Source organism: Daktulosphaira vitifoliae, unplaced genomic scaffold (assembly GCF_025091365.1).
Source record: "Daktulosphaira vitifoliae isolate Bord-2020 unplaced genomic scaffold, ASM2509136v1 Scaffold_2, whole genome shotgun sequence".
NCBI lineage: Eukaryota > Metazoa > Arthropoda > Insecta > Hemiptera > Phylloxeridae > Daktulosphaira > Daktulosphaira vitifoliae.
The window spans coordinates 15,508,850-15,532,364 of record NW_026099573.1 but is presented as its reverse complement, the minus strand read 5'-3'; the positions used below and the strand labels follow the sequence as shown (position 1 = coordinate 15,532,364).

At 25.6% G+C, this 23,515-nt stretch overlaps 1 protein-coding gene across 1 annotated transcript; it reads right to left on the bottom strand.

Moving 5' to 3' along the window:
• Positions 1–1,234: 1,234 nt before the first annotated feature.
• On the bottom strand, positions 1,235–23,497 carry LOC126899753 (uncharacterized). The gene is made up of 20 exons (XM_050674917.1): positions 23,434–23,497; positions 21,674–21,900; positions 21,137–21,213; positions 16,830–16,911; positions 16,627–16,759; positions 16,419–16,541; positions 16,212–16,365; positions 10,017–10,102; positions 9,764–9,913; positions 7,205–7,345; positions 6,947–7,142; positions 6,430–6,884; positions 5,858–6,028; positions 5,740–5,799; positions 4,534–4,661; positions 4,206–4,455; positions 2,166–2,827; positions 2,055–2,101; positions 1,584–1,809; positions 1,235–1,524 (listed from the first exon to the last, which is right to left on the bottom strand). The coding sequence occupies exons 11-20, from the start codon at positions 7,024–7,026 to the stop codon at positions 1,366–1,368; spliced, it is 2,238 nt and encodes a 745-aa protein (XP_050530874.1). The 5' UTR covers positions 7,027–7,142; positions 7,205–7,345; positions 9,764–9,913; positions 10,017–10,102; positions 16,212–16,365; positions 16,419–16,541; positions 16,627–16,759; positions 16,830–16,911; positions 21,137–21,213; positions 21,674–21,900; positions 23,434–23,497; the 3' UTR covers positions 1,235–1,365.
• Between the last annotated feature and the right edge of the window lie 18 nt (positions 23,498–23,515).

The window sequence follows — 23,515 nt, the reverse complement described above, 5'->3', positions numbered from 1 at the left end:
TATTGACCAGTAGTCCTAAGTTAAATCAGAAATCTGATCTAATATTTGTACATTGTATGAATTTATTTTATTGTTAAACTGTAAAAACTGTGTAACATTTTAACAATATAATTTATTTGTTATTTAATTGTAAACAGCTATAAAACCATTTACAGGATTTCGAACAACGAACCACAGAGAATTTTTAAAGAAATTCGCGAACTATTTCAGTTATACATTGCTACCAATTTTTTTCGAACTGTGAACTGTTAAGTTACAGGTACTGAAACAATTCAGAATAGTTCAAATAAACTATTCGTTCACGAACTTATCATCTCTAATATTTACTCAAAATATAATTTTAAATTAACATTGTATTAAATTAATTATTATATTAATTAATAATATAAAAATAAATAAATAAAATATAATTATAATACAAAAAATATATAGCATTTTATTTTCGAACATTTAATTATTATTGTTAAAAATGCAATAATAATTTTTAATTTAACATGTATGTATTTGTGCATACATTATTTTTTAGAATTTGTGTAATTAAATTATTTATATAATTTTGGTGAATTATTTCAATACCGATAAACACTTAGATTTTAATTATATTTATTCTCTCTTGTCGTTTTATCCACCGGTCAGCGACAAAAATAATGAGTTGTTGACACTATTGTGTCAGAAGATGATTTTTTGCCCGATAAAAAAACAAAAAATTATAAACGGTTTTTTAGTTTGATGTACTTTAAAAGCATGTTTTTTTAGTTTTTTTAAACTAAATTTATTTTTTACTCTTTAGTTTCATGTTATGATAGTAGTTACTATCAATATCATGGTTATAACAGGTAACGGGAAATCAGGGTTCAATTCCGGGGAGGGAGTCTGAGAAACGGCTACCACATCCAAGAAAAGCAGCAGGCGCGCAAATTACTCACTCCCGGAAAGTGGAGGTAGTGACGAAAAATGACGACACGGAAATCATACCTCGTAATCAAAATGAATACTTTATATCTCTTAATTAGAATAAAGCGTGTTAATATATAAATTTTAATAGTAATTAGAATATATATATACAAATAATGTGACTTAAGTACGTAAACGTATCATGCTCAAGGTATAGCTGTTTTGTGGGCGGGCAGGTCGGACTAACGTTATACCTGAGGTTTAAACGGCGGTAGGAATATATACGTAAGCCGTATGACAAGCTTAAGACTTATTTATGTATATTAATACACTTCAAACTAAATACTCTCTTAATGCTACAAAAATTCTAAGAATAATTTTATAATAAAAGAAATATTAAGTAAAAGATAAATTAAAAATACACAGTAATAATTAAGAATTTTAAGAGTTATAATAGCCATTGAATAGTTTTTATTCCAAATTATTAGTTTTAAAAATGTATGATTTAATGACTCCTTCAAAAATATTGAAAGTAATAGTATCTGTAAATACTATAATGTTATCATCAATAATTTCATCCAAATCCAAGGTATTAGATCGTTTGGCTTCTTTTAATATACAAATACTAGCCTACAATAAATTTACAAATATAAAAAAATAAATCATAAACGTGATAATGATCGTTTAACCTCATTATTAAGGAATATGTCTTTTAAATCATAATCAGAGTTTAAAAAAATTACTCCAGACATAGCTGATTTTTCAATACACTCCAATTGTTCATTTAAGAAGTATAAAAATTGTTTTGTTAATATCATAACCATATTTTGAAACTTTTTTTCAAAAATAACATCCTTTAATTTCGCAATTACAAGTACTTTGTCATCAGAATTTAAATTTAACAATAAATTACACCTGAAAAACATAAAATTATTCTAATTATTCTTTTTTATTAAATTAACAATAAATTTGTTGAAATAAATAAAGCATCAGTTTGTGATGGAATTGAATTTGTTAATAAGGATCTTCAGGAGGACTAGCTAATAAAAATATTGATAAAATCCGTTTATATTCTGGAAATGTAACTTCAATTTACAAAGGTAACTTTATATATTTTTACGAAATTAGTTTTTTTAAAAAGTTCTAAAAAAGTATAGTACCACAAATTGGATTCATAAAATTTTTTTTCCATCACTCCATTTTGAATCTGAAAATTGTTGTGTATTAATATTTGGTAATATTATTAGAATATTATATTATTAAGTACATACAATCGACTTTTGTAATTTCAAGTCAAACAATTGTGAAGTTTGAAATCCTATGAATGTTTTTGACCAGCTAAAAACAAACTTTAATACTGACATGTATAAGCCATCAGCTAATTTTATTATAAATATCGTAGTGTCTTTAATTATTCCATAAATTGAATATGCAACACCTTGACCTATTCCTTGTTTTGAGGAATCAATAAATTGAGATATACCATCTCTTATAATACACGACAAATTTCTTGGAGCTCCTACTAAGTCAATTAAACCTAATACTTGTCCGACATTTTGTATTAATGTTGTATAATAATGTATAATTAAACATTTAAATAATTGTTTTCGAGACATTTGTACATTAATTTTTATAAATTCTTGAAAATTCAATTGTAAGTAATCAAAAGATATATGACATACATTTTTCCAGCTTATACTTAAATTGAGAACAAATGGCTTTAATAATAGTTTTCTTAACATGAATTGTTGGTATATGTTTCTATTATATGTTTTTTGAATCAAAGGCAAATGATCATCAGATATGACTTTTGGGTCGTTTATATCAAATTTAAGTTTTTCAAACATAAATAAGTGATTTAATATTAGAACATAAAATTCGTATTCAAAATACACATATAATTTTGGTAAAGAAATTTCTAAATCCAAAATTACTAAAACAAAACAATGTTATAAATAGTTAAAATGTGAAAATGGTCAGATTAATAATAAATACAATAAATTAGTCCCTAGGTGGACGTCCAAGTAAAAAAGATTTGCATACAATAATTAAGATGTTCCATATCAGCGGCAAAGTCAAAGCATTAGTCCCCACTACCGGCTTTGCTGACCACCCCCAGTGAATCGTTTTACATTTGTTTCATTATTTGTGTTACCATATGTCGTACGTCGGTAGTACCCCAACGTAGACACAAAGGTTTACTAAAGTTTTATGTATATATATATTGACGATGAGTTCGNGATTGTGTTACCATAATAACTTTTTAGTTCCGATGCAAAACTGAGAAGGTATAAAAATTTACTCTGTTGTTTTTTTTTTTTGAGTCTATTACCGGCCACAGGACCGATTTTAATGAACAATACATCAAAAGATCACAAATTGTGTATAGTCAAAGACATAACCCTCAAAAATTTAAAATTCCCACGTTTCCCGTATATAAAGGAAATTCCCAAAAAAATTATAATTTTAAAAATCTGTAATATTCAACATTTTTTCAATTTTTTTTTGTAAACTGCTACAAAATGTTTAAAAATGAACAATTAACACATAATGTTTTTTTTTTAAACATACATTAGATATTTACTTATCATTATCTACATATTTTTTTGTAAATCTGACCTTTTACCAACCCAGAGTGGGGTATTTAAAAATTTAATTTTTCACAAAAACTTTTTCAATTTAACTTTTTAAATAGTTCAGGGCACCCTGACACTTATATATATTAAATTAAAGCTTATGTATGAACTTGTATTTGTATTGAAAACGGACATCAAAATTAAAGAAAATCATTCGATTTTTGTGGAAAAATTCTCGATTTTATATTTTTAAATTTATATTGCTATAACTTTTTGAAAAATGTATGAATTAATAGAATATTATTTCATAAATATTTTTTATATACCCCTTTCATCCGACATACTTTTTTATTTAAATTGGACTATTTCCATTTATACAGGGGTAAGTTCAAATTTTAGACATGCATATAAAAACTAGAAATTTTTCACTTTAATATTTAAGAGTTCTAGAAATAATACTTTTATTTAGGTATTTACAAAGAAAAATATTTGTTTTTATTAATCCATTGTTGAAAAAGTTATCGAAGTCAAATTAAAAAAACTTAAAAAACTGCTCATATAAAAATGTAAATAACCTTGTCATGTTTAATTTCACATATTAATAATTTTTTTGCGACTTCCAAATCCTTCAGAATCGTTCTCCCGAGACAGGTTTTGATGCGCCAAAAAAAATTACTTGAACGCCCTCTTAAGAATACATATATTTATATTTATATATATATATATATATAGTACCAATGGATTTATTGTTTTTTTTGGCCAATATAGATGAAATAACAAATTTTGATTCAGTATTTCTTACATCACTGAATTTTTTTGAAGTATTGTTTGAAATATCAGTTGTCTCATTGACTAATTTTTGAAAATTGTTATGTTTTGTTTTTAATATTGACGGAAATTTATAATTACTACTTGAATATCGTTGATTATCTATTTGTAAATGTCCAAATGACAAAATAAATTCATATTCTTTATTTTGACAATCCTATTTTTAGAGATACTCAATGAAAACATATTAAATATTTTAATATGAGGATTATCAAATGAAGAGTTTTATCATTACTTTAAGTGAGTTTAAATAGATGAGGATATCTTTTACTTTTATAGCAAGAAAGCTATTGGAGTATATTTCATCTGCGAATAAACTAATTGATATCTCTGAAATATAGCAATTAATATTTTTCCACACATCTTCAATAAAATTAAGAACAATAATTAATATACAAAATTAGTTTAATACACAATTATGTTAAGTTTATTTTAAGCAGTAAAATTTTATTAAAACTAATTAAAAGCCTTAATTTTACTTTGATATGTTTTTTTGCGTCTGTTGCTTTTTTTTTTAATAAAATAAGTTAATATTTTTATTTAATTTCAAAATATTAATTTTGTTAATGTTTTAATAGTAAACTAAATTTTAAGAAATATTCGATTTTCTATATAAAATGTTGTGATAATATAATCAGAATTTTTAAAAAAATCATTACCACATTAAACTTGTGCAACTTTTTGAGCGATTTACAAAGAATGGTAGTAAAACTTAGCAATACTAGTATTTTTTTAAGATTTTTCAAATTAATTTTTTTAAATATTTATAATTATAAGGGCCTGATTAAGGTACTTAATTATATAAAAAATTGTTTTAAAAATAATCGTTTCATTAATATATAAAATTGTCTCAGCAAATTGTCTAAATCTAACCAATAATGCTTATATTTAGTGCATTTATTAGTTTATCGAAATTTATTTTTTTTTAATAACTTTTATTTTCTTAGATTATGTTTAAATATATTTTTATTATTTATCACTAATAAAAATAATATAAATAAAATATCTCCTCAAAATAGCTTTTTAGTACTTTTTACAAAAAATGTTGATGGGTCGTTAATAATTTTTATACAAGCATCTATTTAATTATAAGCATTTTAATACATAATGTGAGTATGTAATAGTGAATATGCTTTTAGCTCTTTATTGGTGTACTTATACTCCGCCTACGTTTTATATCCACTTTATGCATTAAAATTAATATAATTAAGTATGTACTTGTCCTAAAGTCGTTATCGACTTATTTTTATATAAAAAGGAAAGAGCTCAAAATAATTTATTTGAAATTCTAAAAAAATAATTACTTATATATTTTTTCCTATTAGAGACAAGTAATATAAAGTATTCTTTTAACGTAGTATACAAATAAGAATACTATAAGAAATGGTATATAGATTTTTAGTACATCGTGAATAACCTGTATATATATATTTATAAGTACCATGATCATTTAATGAATTTTGTTCTTTATTCAAGCATCCTTTTTCTTCTGAGTTAAGTGCTAAATACATTCAAAACTTAATGAATAACGGTTAACTTAAATAATAATGTATACTTACATAAAAAATGATTTGATTTACTAATCTGTATAATTGGTTTTATGGTAATATTCCAAGTAAACAATACTTTATTTATTATCACATCAATATTTTGATTAGATATCTTTTTTAGATAGTGGCATTCTTCATTTTTTATAATTATACTTCCCAAACATTTTAACTGTGATAAATCTATGAACATATAATATAATATATTATACATTTAATCAAAGAATCCAATGAAGTAGATTTATTATTAATTTAACTACTTTTATAATTCGATGAAATTTTTAAATATTAGGATATCTCAATGAAGATACAATTAAGGCTTAGTAAATAATTGACTATAATTTTAACAGTTATATTTTTATACTAATACTAACTATTAAAAATAACAAGTAGCATAGGTTGGGTTGTTCATATTTCCTTGTAACAAAATGTTTTTTACGTATAATTAATTCATGGAAAAAATAATGGGGTAGGTCTTATGCATTCAAACCCTACTCATGAGTAATCTATATTATAGTTAACTATACTGTATATTTTTTTAAATAAATATAATTTTTTTATTTTCATTGTAAGAAAATATCTACCAGTTTTTGAATTTCCCATTAACTTATTCAGATACAAAATTGAAAATTGTTTATTGCTAAGTCCCTTTAAAGATAAAGTGCTATTTTGATTTTTTTGAATTCTATATATCCACTTCCAATGTTTCGAAAATGTTTCACAATTAGGATTTTTTGATATTATTAATGTATGATCACAAAAATTATTCAATACCATATGTTGATGTTGATTATCAAGTATGTTTATAATATGTTGTTTATTATGGCATGATAATGTAACACAAATCATGGGATCATCCTCTACACTAAATGAGGAAAATACCACTGGTATAGGAAATTCCTCACCACGTAATTCAGATAACATGATTGGACAACTTAGAAGTCCATTCAAAACAAATATAAGGTATTGATTTAAATTCTCAACAACTACTTCGCTAATTGGAGAATCAACTAATCTCCAAATGGCCACTGGTTTACATCTATATATTTAAAATTATTACAATTATAATAATTATAAAAGTTTAATAATTTTTATCCTTACAAGTTTTTTTGTTTTTTTGGTAAAATAATTGATAATTGATTGATATTTTTGGGTATATTCAATAAATGTGATGAAGGCATTGAGCATGTGACACATAATGCTATATCTTTTGAGCTATAGTTAGTAGCTAAATATGAACTCCGAAAATGTAAAATTTTTACACCTTTAAAATATGAAAAACAAATATCCAAGAAACCTATCTAAAAATTATTGCTTTGACTATTTTTATATATTATTACACGTAAGAATTATACTTACTGAGTTCCTACATTTTAATGAAAAACGACTATGTACTTCTATGGTAATTAAATCATTTTCGCCCTCAATATTTTGTTCTTGAATGTTTATTAATTCTGAAGGAAATTTTATTTCATCATTTAATGTAATGAAAAATTTCCCCTAAAATTATTAATATAAAAGCAAAGAAAAGGTTAATTGATAAAATGTTAAAACTTCAAACTACGAGCATATTTAGAGATATTTAATTAGTATGTTAAGAATAATGATTCACTTTTAAACTTTTAATTATTGGATAACCAATTAATGTTCAGATTGCTAAAATAGTTAGTTTTAAAAAAAAATGTTGAAATAGTGGAATTTTTAAAATTTTGAACGAAGATTTGTTATAGTTTAAAGAAATAAAGATAAAAAGTTTATTAGAAACTTTTATCTTTTTATTATCATAAACCACAGAAATTTGAATTTTATTTTATTAAACATTAAACGTAGCATCCTTTTGATTAACTTAATTCCTAACTGATCAATCAGTATAAAATTAGAATTTTATACTGATGAAAGTACTTTGAATTCTTGAGGATTAACTACATTCATGTTATCCAAAATGCAATAAACAATATTTGGAGCACTTTGTAAGAATAAAGTAATTCTTTGCCCTGATGTATTAATAAATAAAGCCCATGGCTTCACTAGAAATAATTGTGTACATAGTCCACCAAAGTTTGCATCCACACATCGCTGTCAATACAAATTTATATTAAATAATTATAAATAGTAAAACATATTTTTTTTATACTGATATAGATGCATATGAGTTGAGTGAATATCCTTGTTTCCATTGGACATTGTTAAATTCATATCCAATAAATGGCCATTTTAAATTTAATTTTTTATTTGGATATACATCATTTAATATTTCATCAATTGATAGTTTAATTGATTCTATTTCATTTTTATTCGAATTGTTATTAATGAATTCTTCATTGTGATTTTGAAATATTATAGATGAACTTTCGTCGAAGTCTTTACTATGTTTTGTAATTTTTTATTAAATTCATCAATTATAAAATAAAACAAATTCATTTTATATACTGTTTTGAATTTGTTTTAAATTAATACAGGCTCAGACTATGGGGCAAACAAGCGTCACGATCCTCACGCTTACAAGAAATAGGGTCCAACAAAGAAAAAGGAACCTATTCTTGTATTTCTAATTCAATTAATAACTTAAAATATTCGAAGTTATATTATTATAATTAATATTTTTTTCTTATGCAGTTATAATTTGTGTTGTACTTAAAAACATTATTCTATAAAAAAGTACAGAATTTAACAAAAAAAAGTTTCTTGGAGACCATTAAAAATTCTGACTCCAAGGCCCTAAATAAGTATAATTTTGGCCTGAGTTAATAAAAAATATTTATGGTAAATTGGTCGTGAATTAAAAATAATATACTTTTACTCAGAACTATTGATATAATTAAAATCAATTTTTTTATTATAATTACTTATACAGGGTGATCGAAATCTGGTAAGACACTTATTTTTCTCAGAAACTATTAAAAATTTAAAATTTTTGTAAAAAGAAAAATTATTAAGTTTAAAAAACTCTACAATAATATGAAGTTAAATAAAAAATTTTTTTATCCCTTCAGGGAAAAAAATGTTTATTTATATTTTTAGCTTCGATGCGAAGCTGAGAAGGTATTGATTTTTACTATGACATCAAAAGATCACAAATCGTATCTAATTAAAGACATTACCCTTAAAAATTGAAAAAATTTCCCTCGTTCCCCGTAAATGGGGGAAACCTCCAAAAAAATTACAAATTTAAAAATCGCTAATTTTCGAAATTTTTTCAACTAAAAACTGCCGTAACTTTTTCAAAAATGAACATATAAATTTAATTTTTTTTTTTATAGATGCTTGATGTCTTTACATATCATTTGGTAAATTTATTTTGTAAATCTGACACTTAACCTGCCCCAGGGGGGATTTAAAATGACAACTTTTTCACAAAAAAATAACTTTTTCAACTTAACTTTTAAAAATGTTCCGGAAGGTCTGACACTTTTATATATATATTAAATTAAAGCTAATGTAATATACTTTATTATAAAAAAAAAATTGACCTCTGGACTTGTCTTCATGGTGAAAATGGATACCGAATGCTATTTTTGTGTGAAAATTCTCGATTTTGTATTTTACATTTTTAACTTTATAATGCTATAACTTATTGAAAAGTGTTATAAGTGAGAAAAAATATTTTTTAATAATCCCATTTTCATTTGACATACTTTATCTTAAATAGGATATTAATAAGGAACTAGCAGATCATGTAGCATTTGGAATAATCCAACAATTTTTAAAATTAAACACTATCTAAAGATTTGCATCGAAGCGTTTTATTTTGATAGTGATTTTAATCACTGTCAGATATCATTATGCTTGATTAATTAATTAATATTATATTATGCACCGATTTTTAATAGAATATATTTTATACTTTAAATTAACTAAAATCAACTAATATACACATAACTATTTAAAAATTAAAAAATATAAATTAATATAACTTACTTCAATGAAACCATAAATTTGTTTGAGATGTTATTTTTACTGTGTGGCAAATCAAAATGTTGAGCATTTTCGCGATTCAAAGCTGAATCTACTTGTAAAATTGTAGTTTCTTTGAAATCGGAGGTCATATTTTTTATGTAAATTTTAACACTGATTGGTAAATACGTTTGTATCATATTCATGGGCGATAGTAATATCTTTTATTTAAATTAGTATTTTTATTTATGTATTAGTATATAAAATATACACTTACCAGCATACGATCAATTCCATCTTTGTTTTCAATTATTAAAGAACAACAAATAATATGGTATAAGTCATTATCTGTTTTATCTGGAACTGAAGATAGTCAATACCGTTTAAATGTTAAAAAACTTATCAATATTTACTTTTTAAATGTATATAATTATATTTTTTAGGTACAATGTTTTGATCAAGCACACAAATTTTATCAGACCAATGATTATTAGTATCTTCATGACATATTTCAATAAAAATTTTACACTTCGTATCAATCGTTGCCGATGGTGTTGTGTAATTAGATGAAATATTAAAAATGTGCTGAATATCATTATAAATGATTTTACCATAACTAAAATTTGATATCCGCGCCTTCAATGAATATTTAGTTTTATTTGCTATACTTAACATACTTTTTACTGTAATCTGAACTAATAAATTAATACACTTCCTTGTTTAATGAAATATATTTTTACCTCAGTTAAAATAGGAGATTTGCGTTTTACAAGAACCAGTATAATGTAAAACCCGTGGTCTGATTTAAAAGTAAATTTCTTTAAAGAATTAATATTAACAGCAATTGAACAACTCCAAATTATTCTAAATAATTTTTTAAAAATGTAAGACAGGTTATTACAATATAAATATAATTTGACTATTACTCTTTATTTGGAATACACATTGAAAATTTTAAAGAATATTTTGTAGTAGGTTTGTACCATCTATAATGGCAACATTGTAAGCTATCGAGTATTATTATTTCATTTGTGTTTTCTTGGCCAAACCTAATTATCAAAGTAAACAAATTAAAAATCATACTAATTTTAGCTTCAATACAAAGCTGAGAGGGTTTCAATTTTTTTGTGTCTGTTACCACTTTTTTCAACCCTCACCGAAACAATTTCTGTCAACGATACGTCAAAAGATCACAAATCGTATTTAGTCGAGGACATTATCTTCAAAAATTGAAAAAATTTCTCTCGTTTCACGTAAATGGAGAAATATCCAAAAAAATTACAAATTCAAATTCACTAATTTTCGACATTTTTTTCAATTTTATTTTATAGATACATAAGATATTTACTTATCATTTTGTGTTTTTTATTTATAAATCTGACCCTTTACCTGCCCACAAGAGATGATTCATTGAAAACTTCAAAATGAACTATAAAATACATTTTTTCAGCATTTTATTGTTATATTATATAATAAGATCTTCTTCTTCCTCACCTTAATCCCAACTATTTGGGATCGGCCACTCTTATTCTATACTTTCACTTGACACCATCTTCTACATCCTCTACGCTCACATCAGCTGTCCTCATATTGCATTCAATAACATCTCTCCATCTCTTTTTTGGTCTTCCTTTATCTCTTCTTCCTTCAACATTCATTTCTACGGCTGTGCTTTCAGCTTCCGATTCTTCTCTCCTTATAACATGACCAAATCATTTAAGTCTATTTTCTCCCCCATTTTATCCACGATTGACGCTACATCTATACTCAATCTTATATGCTCGTTCCTTATCCTATCTTCTCTAGTCACTCTTCTCAACCATCTAAGCATTCTCATCTCTGCTACACTTATTCTCTGTTCTACTTTCTTATCAACACTTTGAACCATACATCATAGCTAAGTCAGTGGTTCTAAACCGGCGTAACATGGATGCGGTGTAGGGGTGACACGAAAGTCTCGAGAAAATTTTAAAAATATTGAAATTTTTTCGAAAAAAAACGTTTTACTGTAACATCATGTGAATGCTAACATTTTTAAACAACGCAATAATTGTTTAAACTAAACGGCACAGGTACCACAAAATTCTTATCTCTACATTATTTCTATTTATAGTATACACTTCATAGTTAACACTATAGATCCGATAATTACGTCCGTTAGACGTGTGACAACGCTGCGTTATCTGAAACGAGTTTCAGTCAGTTTTCTGTCGTTAGTATAAAGTGTTTGACAGTGTTTATTTTTCGTTAACAAGTGCAGTTAATAATAACTTATTTGTGAAAAATCGACAATATTATTATTAAATATTATTTTGCTACAAAATGGATAAATTTATTACTCAGACCTCAAAACAGATTGCAAGCTCATCATCGACTTTTGGAATATCAAATCAGAGTGAAGACACATCATCAACTTCTGGGACTTTAAAACAGAGTCAGAATTCCCTATCGACTGATCGGCCGTCAAAACATACTAAAGTGTCGGTTGTATGATGAATTGTATGTATCAGTCTGAAAGAGTTAAAAACAAATACAAAAGGTAAAGACATTTTCGAAACAAAAAATGTTTTTTTTTGAAAATAATGGAATATTGTGGAGTGACTGTGTTGGAATTTGCACTGATGGAGCTCCAAGTATGACTGGTAGTATCAAAGAGTTTGTTACACACGCTAAAATGAAATACCCATTAATCGTTAAAACTCACTGTTTCATCCACAGAGAAGCGCTAATGACAAAAACGTTGGGTAGTGTACTCAATGCTGTCCGTATTGTCAACTACATTAAAGGAAAGCCCTTGAAAAGTAGAATTTTCACCGAAATTTGCTGATTTCACAAATTTGTTATACCATACCGAAGTGAGGTGGTTATCTAGAGGAAAAGTTTTAGCACGTCTCTATGAACTTAAAAAGGACCATTGATTGTTTTTCATGGCAGAAAGAACGAAGAATTTACAAGTTTTATGGAAGATGAAGATTGGATATCAAAATTTGCGTATTTGGCTGAAATTTTTCATCATCTCAACTTGGTTAATTCTGGTTTGCAAGGGCCATTAGAAAATGTATTAGCTTCCACCGATGAACTTTCAAGTTTTCAGGAAATAATCTCTGTGTGGTGTAAAAACTTAGATTAAGGGAACACAACCATGTTTCCATTATTTAAAAACTAAGAAAACTCCAATCCTGAAGTTCTGGAAATCATAGAAAATCACTTGTAGGCCTTGCAAATGTCATTAAAATATTATTTCCCAGACTGGAACGTCGAACGGTATGACTGGATTCGTAATCCATTTAGTTCTATGGTGCACACATATGATTGTAAATTACAGCAGGAAGCTGTGGAGCTAAAAAATGACCGTACGCTCCAACTAATATTTAAAGAAGACTCGTTGAACTGCTTTTGGGTTAGTCTTCACAGTGAATACCCTCGACTATCAACAAAAGCTGTTGAAGTACTACTTCAATTTTTAACGTCCTGGTTATGTGAATATGGATTTACTCACGAATATTAAAACAAAAAACCCAACCAAGCCAAAGACTTATAAAAACAACACTAGAAGATGATATGAGACTCGCTCTTTCAACCATCAATCCTCGAATTCCACAACTATGTAAAAATCAGCAGGGTTTAAAATGTCAATGTTTATATAACACTAAAGTTGAAGTAATATGCGTTGTTACATTTCTGGGTACTGTATTTTTTATAGGAATTGTATTTTATATAATTATTAATTTGATGTTAGGGAGATTTAGTATTGGGTTCTTGTGGATATGGGTGACACGAATACAAAAAGGTTGAGAACCACTGATCTAAGTATTCTCATCTCTACTACACTCTTTCTCTGTTTTACTTTCTTTTCAACCGCCCAACACTCTGAACCATACATCATAGCTGGTCTCACTACAGTTTTGTAGAATTTACCTTTCAGTCTTATAGGAATACTTTTATCGTACAAGACACTAGATGCTTCTCTCCATTTCAACCACCGGCACATAATCCTGTGTCTTACATCCTCACCAATACCACTGCTCTTTTGCACAACTGATCCTAAATACTTAAAACTTTCCACCTTCCCATTCACACTCTCGCCTATTGTCACTGACTCCCTCATTTCACCTACCTCGCGTTCTCCTTTATCAAACTCGTATTCTATATACTCTGTCTTACTCCTACTTATTCTTAAACCCTTTTCTTCAAGAGCTGATCTCCACACCTCTAGCCTCTGATTTCCTCCCTTTTTTCTTCTACTAACACTAGATCGTCAGTAAACAACATGCACCACAGCACCTCTCCTTGTATTTCTTTAGTAATTTAATCCATCTCTATAGAGAATAATTAAGGGTTTAAAGCAGGTCCCTGATGCACTCCTACTCTTACCCGAAAACCTTCCATTACTCCTCCCACACTTTTTATCCTTGTACAAGTTCCATCATTCATATCCTCTATTATATTAATGTACCTTTTCGGGACTTCTTTTCTCATAAATGCCCACTTTAGAAGCTCTCTCGATACTCTAACATACACTTTCTCCAAATCTATAAATATTATACAAAGCTTTTTCTTTTTTTCCCTAAACTTTTCTATTTGTTGCCTCACACAAATATAATATAATATAATTATAATATAATGGCTCCATTGTTGATTTTCCAGGCATAAATTCAAACTGGCTTTTAGGTACCGATGTCTTATTTCTTATTCTCTTATCTATTACCTTTTTCAAATATTCATAAAATGACTCATAAGCTTTAGGCCTCTATATTTTCCTACTGTTTTATTTATTTTTATTAATGCCACAGCCTCCCATACTATTTATATTTATGACTAATTAAATCTACCAGTCCTTTGTTCCAAGAGATATTCTCTAATGTCACTTTTGGATACTCCTCATTTATTAATTTTTCAAAAAACACTTTCCACCTATTCTTCACATTATCATCACTGGATGGCAACCTCTTATCAACACATTTTGTACACCTTACATAATGATAATGTTTAGACCTTTTTTCTCTTACTTTTACAAGTCTATAGATTTCTTTTTCGCCATCCTTTGTTCTTAGTTTATCATACCTCTTATACTTCACCTTACTTGTCTTACACTGGGCTTCTTTGCAGAAGCGTTTATACTCTATCCAATTTTTTCTCATTTTGCTCTTCTGCCATACTGTGAATTGCTTTTTCTTACTTTCTATGATTTTTTTAACGTCCTCATCCCACCACCTTGTTTCCTAGCATTCTACTCCTACTCTCACCAACAATCTCCTTTGAAATATTCTTAACACAACTAGCAAATCTATTCCACACATCATTTATGTCTTCTTCGATATTCCACACCGTCCTCTCTTTTACCGTCTTGACAAACTCTTTTTCTATTTCCCCTTTCAAATTCCACCAACTAATTTTCAATTTTTCTTCCGTGTTCCTTCTGTTTTTGCATATTCTTTTAACAGTACACTAAAACTCCATTACCATCAGTCTATGCTATGTAGTTACACTTTCGTCTGGTATAAATTTACAATACTTTACTCGTTTTACGCTCTCCCTCTTCCACAAAAATAATCAATCTGTGATTTAATACTCAAACTCTTATAAGCTGTATAACGTTCTTACCTCTTTCTAAAAGAAGTATTAACTACAACAAGATAATACGATACTGCGAAATCCAGTATTCTTTCTCCAGCTTCATTCTTCCCACTAAAATCATACCCTCTATATACTCTTTCAAATCTCTTCCTCTCATTACCTACATCCCCATTCATATCTCCACCTATCACCGCATCCTCATTGTCAGGTACCCCTTACATCATCTTATCCATTTAAGTCATAAAGTTAATTATAAGTGTAAATATATATTTAAATATAATAAATAGCAACTAATATTTAAGCGCATTAGCTCTTCATTTTGTCTATCGTACCAATCCGGTCACAAAAATCAATAAATATTGTTCATAAAACATTGAAGATTTTTTTATATTAAATGGCGTTTGAATTTTCAATATAACTTAATCCATTCTTTAGCATAATACTTTGAATATTTTAATATTTGAGTAAAAATATTTGAATATCATGCGAGGAATTATAATAACCGATATAGGTAAATGGATTCGATTATAACGGTCCATTTCATTATTAATTAATTAAAGTTGAGTAATGTAGCGATTATTGTCGTTATGACTCAATAGTGTTATAATTGGCACTAACCATTTTGTGTTTTTGAATAATGTGGTCGTAAACAAGCTAACTGAATTTATAATTCCTCGAATGTTATAAATGGATTTTAATTTCAAAAATTGAAACTCATAGTGTTATAACCTATAAACGAAGTTATAAAGTCCAATGCTATAAAATAATAATAATAATTTTTAGTAAATAAAAATATATATATATATATAAAAACTATATATTTCCATTTGAAAAATTAATTTAATACCCTTATAAGGTATAAAGTTATTTATTTATTTTATTATTATATACTTACATTATTTTATAAATAGTGTCATTAAATACTATATATGGATTCACATCGTAGTAATTATTGCTCCAATTTTGAATTGCTTTGTAAAGAGAATTAATTGTACTTGGTCCAAGTTCTACTGAGATAGAACTTGTTTCAATGATAACATCATTTTCCTCTAGATAAAAATTTAAGTATAATTCAAAAAAAAATAAATGATATCGCACATACTTTTATTTAAAAAGTTTTGTTTTGTACATTGAAAATATAATTTTAAAATTGTTGTTTGCAGCGCATTTTCATATACTATCAAGTCTATTATAATTTTTGCTTCAGTAGAAATATTTATATTACCTGCATAATGTAAAATATTTTCATTTTTTTTATTATTATATAATAAAATGTAACGAAAAATAATTTTTTTGTAATATTTCATTACCTTCATAACACGATATACTAGCATGTATTTTTTCTAACTGAATAATAACTAATGGATGCGATTGCAAAAGATCAGGAATTAATTCAAATCTTGGAATTATCTGATTTTTTTGTATGCTACTCAAAATATTTATCTTCAAATTATAAAAAATTAAATTTTTATTTTTATTTGTTAATTTATTTATTCTTTAATATTTTACAAACTTTTGTCGTTGAAACATCAATTGAATATTGATAATCAGGAATAAATCGTGATGAAAAAAATGAGTAAATTTTAATGTTTTTCCTAAAAAATAAAGTATTTGGTTAAGTTTAATGTTTTATATATTATTATTAAATGGTAAAATAATCTAAAGGTTATTTTATAAAATACTTATTATAATTTTTTCATCCCTTAAAAAACATTAACTTGAATTTTCTTAAATGGAACCCCTATTTTGAATTTGTTATTATGATTTAAAATAAAAATAGAAACAACTTTGCTCTTAAAATATTTTTTTCCGATCAATCGATCGTCTGTTAAAGTTAAATGATTTTAGACTAAATTTCTATTATTATTTTACTATTTTGAATACAGGTGACACTCATTTTATATGGTGTAACATAAATTAATTTAACTTAATACAGTTATGAGGTTACGCTACAACTTTTAATACGTATCCGTCAACAAAAATAAAGATTTCTTTGTGGAAGCTATTTTATTTTAAAATAATTTTTTTTCAATTATATTTTTGTTAATAATATTTATTAATATTTGTTTGTAAATATATTAACTTAAATGATTATATCTAGCAGCTTTTATCACATTTTCATTCTATTTTTCTTTGCCTCATTCCAATGACTCTTAAATTATTGATACTATGTAAAAGACAATAATAATCTTATTACTTAAATTTTCATTTTAAAATCTGTCGCTATTTTGAAGTTAATATTTAAGATTTTTTTTTATAATTTAGTGTATCATAGTTTTTTTTTTTAATGTCGTGACAGCCTATTTTTCTTATAGATTATATGATCAGTCAAATAACAGTTAATGAATTACTTTCCAAAGGCGATTGCTTACGTATATTATTTTACAAGATTCGGATTCTACACTTAGATTTTAATGATATTTCTGCTCTTGTTGCTGATGAAATCTTGTTATTTTGGAAAAAGGCAAGAATACCTTCAAAATATTGCTGTGATATAGTTCGAAAATTAAAAAAATTATAAGATAATTGGTGAAGTTTAGAAAAAAAAAAAAATCCAGAAAATCGGCCAATTATCATATATTTTTTTTAATTTTCGAACGATATCACATTCTAACAAAAGATGCTCAACAATAATATTATATTTTACTAAGATTTGCAGTTAAAAATAAACCTTTTTTTAATTACCTTATTTAAATTAAAACAAATGAAGTTTGAAATAAATTTTATAAATTATTTATAGAGAAATAATTTTTGATTTTTTAGAAAAATTAAGTAATTTTTTACTTTATATGCTTAAATTTCAGTATTATAGAAAAATCATAATTTCATCATTTTTTTAGTTGTATATGTTTAAATATATTTTATGTCTTTAAATTTTGTTGTGTTTTCAATATTTAGAGAGATATTGTCAAAAAATGAAAAAAAAATTTTAATAGTATTTTTTAATTTTTATGCTTAGCGGTCAATGATACGTAAATATATGTAAAAACTGTTTATTTTGCTAATATGTTTTCCTATAAAATTGATTCTATAGTTTTTTTTGTCATCTTAATATTTAAAAAAATACACGCAAAATACTATATTTCTACCCTTTTTCGTCATTTTGCAACCCCTTTGAGGCACGTGAAGGAGTTGTCCTAAAATACTCAAATTTTATTTACTACATAGAACAAAATGTTAGGTTTTCCCTTTTAGTTTTTTAAAGTTGGTCAAATAAGGACCACCCTATATATATACAGAATGATTTTTTTATCATAACCCACTCAATTACTTGCAGAATAATAATAATTTAAAAATTTGTTTTTTTTATTATCTTTAGTTACACATTATTCTTGAATTTTTAACTATGTAATACTTTTTAAGTTCATTCCTTATGCCTAGTAAGGGGGTCAACTTTGTTTTTTTAAATGGTAACACATATTTTTAATTTAATTAAATGTTTGAGTTTTTAATTTAATAGTAAATGGCATTTGGATTTTTGATATAACTTAATTCGTTCATTAGATATAATCATTTAAAATTTCAAATTTTTGAGTTAATATACAGGTATAATACACAAGGGATTACAAATATAGTAGCCAATTGGTTTTTTATAACATCGATATTAGCAGGTACACAGCATTGTTATTATCAATTGTAGTAAGGCACATTGTTATGAGTTTATAAATACACTAACTGACAATACAGAAAGTATATCTATTGATAATCATAATTGATAATAAACAATCCGTGACTGAGACAGCAATGTCATAAAAATCCAATTAGCTACCTGTATTTACAATCCCATGTGTATTATACATGTATATTAACTCAAATATCAAAGTTGACCCCCTTACAAGGCATAAGGAATGAACTTAAAAAGTATTACATAGTTAAAAATTCAAGAATAATGTGTAACTAAAGATAATAAAAAAAAAAAATGTTTAAATTATTATTATTCTGCAAGTAATTGAGTGGGTTATGATAAAAAAATTATCCTGTATATATATACAAAGTGATTCATTAAGGATAAGGCACTCATTTTCCCGGTAACAATTGACTTTACTTGTAAAAATACCAACTCCCGTCAAATGTTTTTTACTGTAAAATTTAAGAACAAATTATTCTTTTTAAATATATTACTTTATAATATCATAAGTTATTAAATCCAAACATTTCTCTTGAAAAATAGTGATTCGCCAAACATAAGCTATTTCTTTTTCAGTTTCTCGATTAAGTGAAATCTTTTTTTTATTATCAAATGAAAAACATTCACAAATTTTAAAAATATTGTTTATTTCATCATAACACTCCAGTGAAATTTTCAAATCACAAGTATACTGAATTCAAAAACATTTTTTTATAGCTAGTGGACGCTTAAGGATGAAAAGTAGTATTATATACTCGAATATTCATTGGGTAAACTTCAAATTTTGTAATTATTCTTGGCTGTGAATATTTCAAAGTTATTATAAAATTGTTATTATTACTCTTCGTATGAATAACATTATTAAGTGTTGGTAAATTTATATCTTCTGAATTAAAAATGGTAAAATTGTTTTTTTCAAGATCATCGCAGAAATATTTTTCTAAACAATTTGACTAAATTATATTAAGTTTATTTTAATTTATATTAAAAAAATTACCATTTAGGAAATTTGTTTTTTTTTTTTTTTCTAATTTAGAAAAATATGTTTTATACTTATTACACAGCGATAAAATCATTCTGTAATACTTTATTGACATATCTAATATTATGTAATCAATTTTCATTATTAATTGGGTTGTCCTTTTAAATTGTTCAAAATCCAATAAGTAAATTTTAGAATGAGCGATGCAAGTCATAGGATACAACACGAATTCCCGCGATGTTAAATCACTTATTGCTATTGAAATATTGCTTAAAATTGATTCGCCATTAAAACATTTAATTGAATTCACCAAAGTTAAATCATAATCAGAACTTAAACTTCCAAAGCATATAATAATACTATCTAAACAAATTTTTTCATTCCTTCAAACTAAGAATTATGTGAGATTCTTATAGGGGTTAGAACGTTTGGGATTTTTAGTTACTGGTTTTAAAAAGTGTTCAGGTTCTATCAGAAGTTCTAAACATTTTAATGTTTTGAAGGATCCAATTAAGTACCAGATTTAAAGAGGTTCTAGCTAACCAAAAAGTCATAGGTATAAAATGAAGTATTTATTTTTGAGATTATTTAATGAAACACCCAAGATGTGATCTTAAAATGACCCCATATCAAAAATGTATTTTAAAAATTAATAAACTTTCAGAGTTTTATTATTACATTTATACAATATATTTGTATCAATAAAAACAGTTTTAAAAACATTATACAAAATATTCACCAATAATAACGATTCAAATAACTTTTAAGTTATTATTTTAGTTACTTAGTTATTTTATGATCTACATAAATACCAATAATTATTGATACAAATTTACCATTAATTCTCTTTAAAAAATGTTATTAAAGTGTACTTGACAATATTCATTTTAACTTGTTTTTATTGTATAATACACCATTGTAAATTCTGGTCCTAAATTGGTCAACATAATATCCCATAAAAATAAGAACTCGACTTAAAAAATTTCAAAAACTATTTTCAATCTTAAATAATGATAAAAAAAATTATCATCACTTAATTTGGGTACGCTGAGAGACTAGTCTTCGCTACAGAGGGTCTAGTCCACCGCTTCTCTTATGGAGCTTTTGAGTTAAGTCACCAGTGATTAAATATTTAAAGTATAAAGAAATAAATAAAATTATAAACTACGTTATTTTTAATGAATAAATTTATTACTAAAAATCATATTACCACTACAATTGATATAGGCCTCTAAAACGATTTGTTGGATGTTTATTTTAATTTTCAATAAAATTTCACTCTTCCAGCTAATACAAGTTAAAATTATTATTACATAATGAAAATTGATATATATCTACTTGCATTTTTAATTACTTTGTTATATTATACTCAATAAATTTTTGTATGATAATTAAAGTAAAAAAAGAGCTTAAAATAGCCCTGTTTTAAAATAGTATGTTTATAAATATTATTATGAAACACAAAATATTTTTTCACAAAAAGTGATGAAATCTATTAAATATTTAATTGATTCAATTGGGTTTGTAAAATGGACTGCATTATTATATTAAGTTCCACTATAAGCATGTGTCTGTAATTACAATTATTTTAAAGTGATACATATATTTTTTTATATAATTAAATTTAATTTGTTTACATTTAACTACTAAAAAAACGCATAGAATCTAAAAATAATAAAAATTATACGTAAAGGTTAAATGCATAATATTTGGTTCGACGTTCACTATAATAAAAATAACTATGTACTCATGTTTTTTGTTAGATGTCTCAACTTGTTGATTTGCTGATATTAAAGTGTTAATATCTTGAAAATTGTCTGAAATCGTATCTATTGATTCATAAAATATAAAAAAATCTTCAGATTTTTTTAATTTATTGAAATATGTTATTGTAGTTTGTAACAAATTTTTAAGTAGTTCTAATGTAGTATCATATATTGTGAATGAAACATTTTTCATTATTCTAACATTAATCTAAAAAAAAACAATAAATTAATATTATTATTTTTATTAGGCCAGTCAACGAAGGAAAAATGGCGGAAAAAATTCCCAAACAAATTTTTTTTTTTAAGTTGAATTAAGATATGTAAAAGTCCTCATCGATTGGACTTGAGCTTTTTTTTTACAGCCTCGCAAAAGTTCAAAAATATGAGCTTTTTTAATTTTCTCAAAAAATATTTAACTTACAAAAAAAGGTTTCGTACAAAAGTTGTTTAAAAGACAATTTTAAACATAAAATGTATCTTATATTTTTTTATTTAAGAAAATATTTTTCGTGTTATATTACATTTAATATGAGTATTAAAATATATTTTCCAATTTTTTTCATTTTACGGTTACTTTTTATCATGTTATACTTACATTAGACACAATGTTATAAATGCATGTGTGTGTATGTGTGAGTTTATTTATTTATAGCATCATTAAATTGTAGTGTATATTAAGATACAACCAATAGAGTAGGTAATTGATTTGACGCTATATTGTTTTAACCCAACTAAACGTTAAATTGTACATTCCCAAACAACAATTATACCATGTCAATTGCCCCGGAATTAAGTATTTAGGATCAGTAGTGCAAAAGATCGGTGGTATTGACGAGATTGTAAGACACAGGATTAAGTGCGGGTGGTTGAAGTAGAGAGAAGCGTCTGGTGTCTTATGCGATAAAAGAATTCCAATGAGGCTAAAAGGTAAATTCTACAACAATGTAGTGAGACCAGCTATAATGTATGGTTCAGAGTGTTGGGCGGTTGATAAGAAAGTAGAGCAGAGAATGAGTGTAGTAGAGATGAAAATACTTAATTGGATGAGTGGAGTGACTAGATAAGATAGAATAAGGAACGAGCATATAAGAGGGAGTATAAGTGTAGCGTCAATCGTGGATAAGATGAGAGAAAATAGACTTAGATTATTTAGTCATGTTATGAGGAGAGAAGAATCGGAAGCTGTAAGGACAGTTATAGAAATGAATGTTGAAGAAAGAAGAGGTAGAGGATGGCCAAAAAAGAGATTGAAGGATGTTATTGAATGCGATATGAGGACAGCTGATGTTTAAACCCAACGTTTAGTTGGGTTTAAACAATATAGCGTCAAATCAATTGTGTCTAATGTAAGTATAACATGATAAAAAGTAACCGTAAAATGAAAAAAATTGGAAAATATATTTTAATACTCATATTAAATGTAATATAACACGAAAAATATTTTCTTAAATAAAAAAATATAAGATACATTTTATGTTTAAAATTGTCTTTTAAACAACTTTTGTACGAAACCTTTTTTTGTAAGTTAAATATTTTTTGAAAAAATTAAAAAAGCTCATATTTTTGAACTTTTGCGAGGCTGTAAAAAAAAAGCTCAAGTCCAATCGATGAGGACTTTTAGTATGTCATTACACATATCTTAATTCAACTTATAAAAAAAAAAAAATTGGTTGGGAATTTTTTCCGCTATTCGCCAAAATTACTCCTTCGTTGACTGGCCTATATACAAGTATATATATACTTCTTTTGAACTATTGTAATCACACCACGTCATATTGTATTTCAATAAATCAATTTCATTTGAATCATTCATAGTGTTAAAA

What these genes read in the sequence shown, in the direction of transcription:
- LOC126899753 (XM_050674917.1), bottom strand. Translation starts at nt 7,026, where the DNA reads ATGCCTTCATCACATTTATTGAATATACCCAAAAATATCAATCAATTA. An exon ending in CCAAAAAAACAAAAAAACTT is followed by an intron (nt 6,885 to 6,946) that starts GTAAGGATAAAA and finishes TTAAATATATAG; the next exon opens with ATGTAAACCAGTGGCCATTT. An exon ending in TCTATTTAAACTCACTTAAA is followed by an intron (nt 4,456 to 4,533) that starts GTAATGATAAAA and finishes CTCTAAAAATAG; the next exon opens with GATTGTCAAAATAAAGAATA.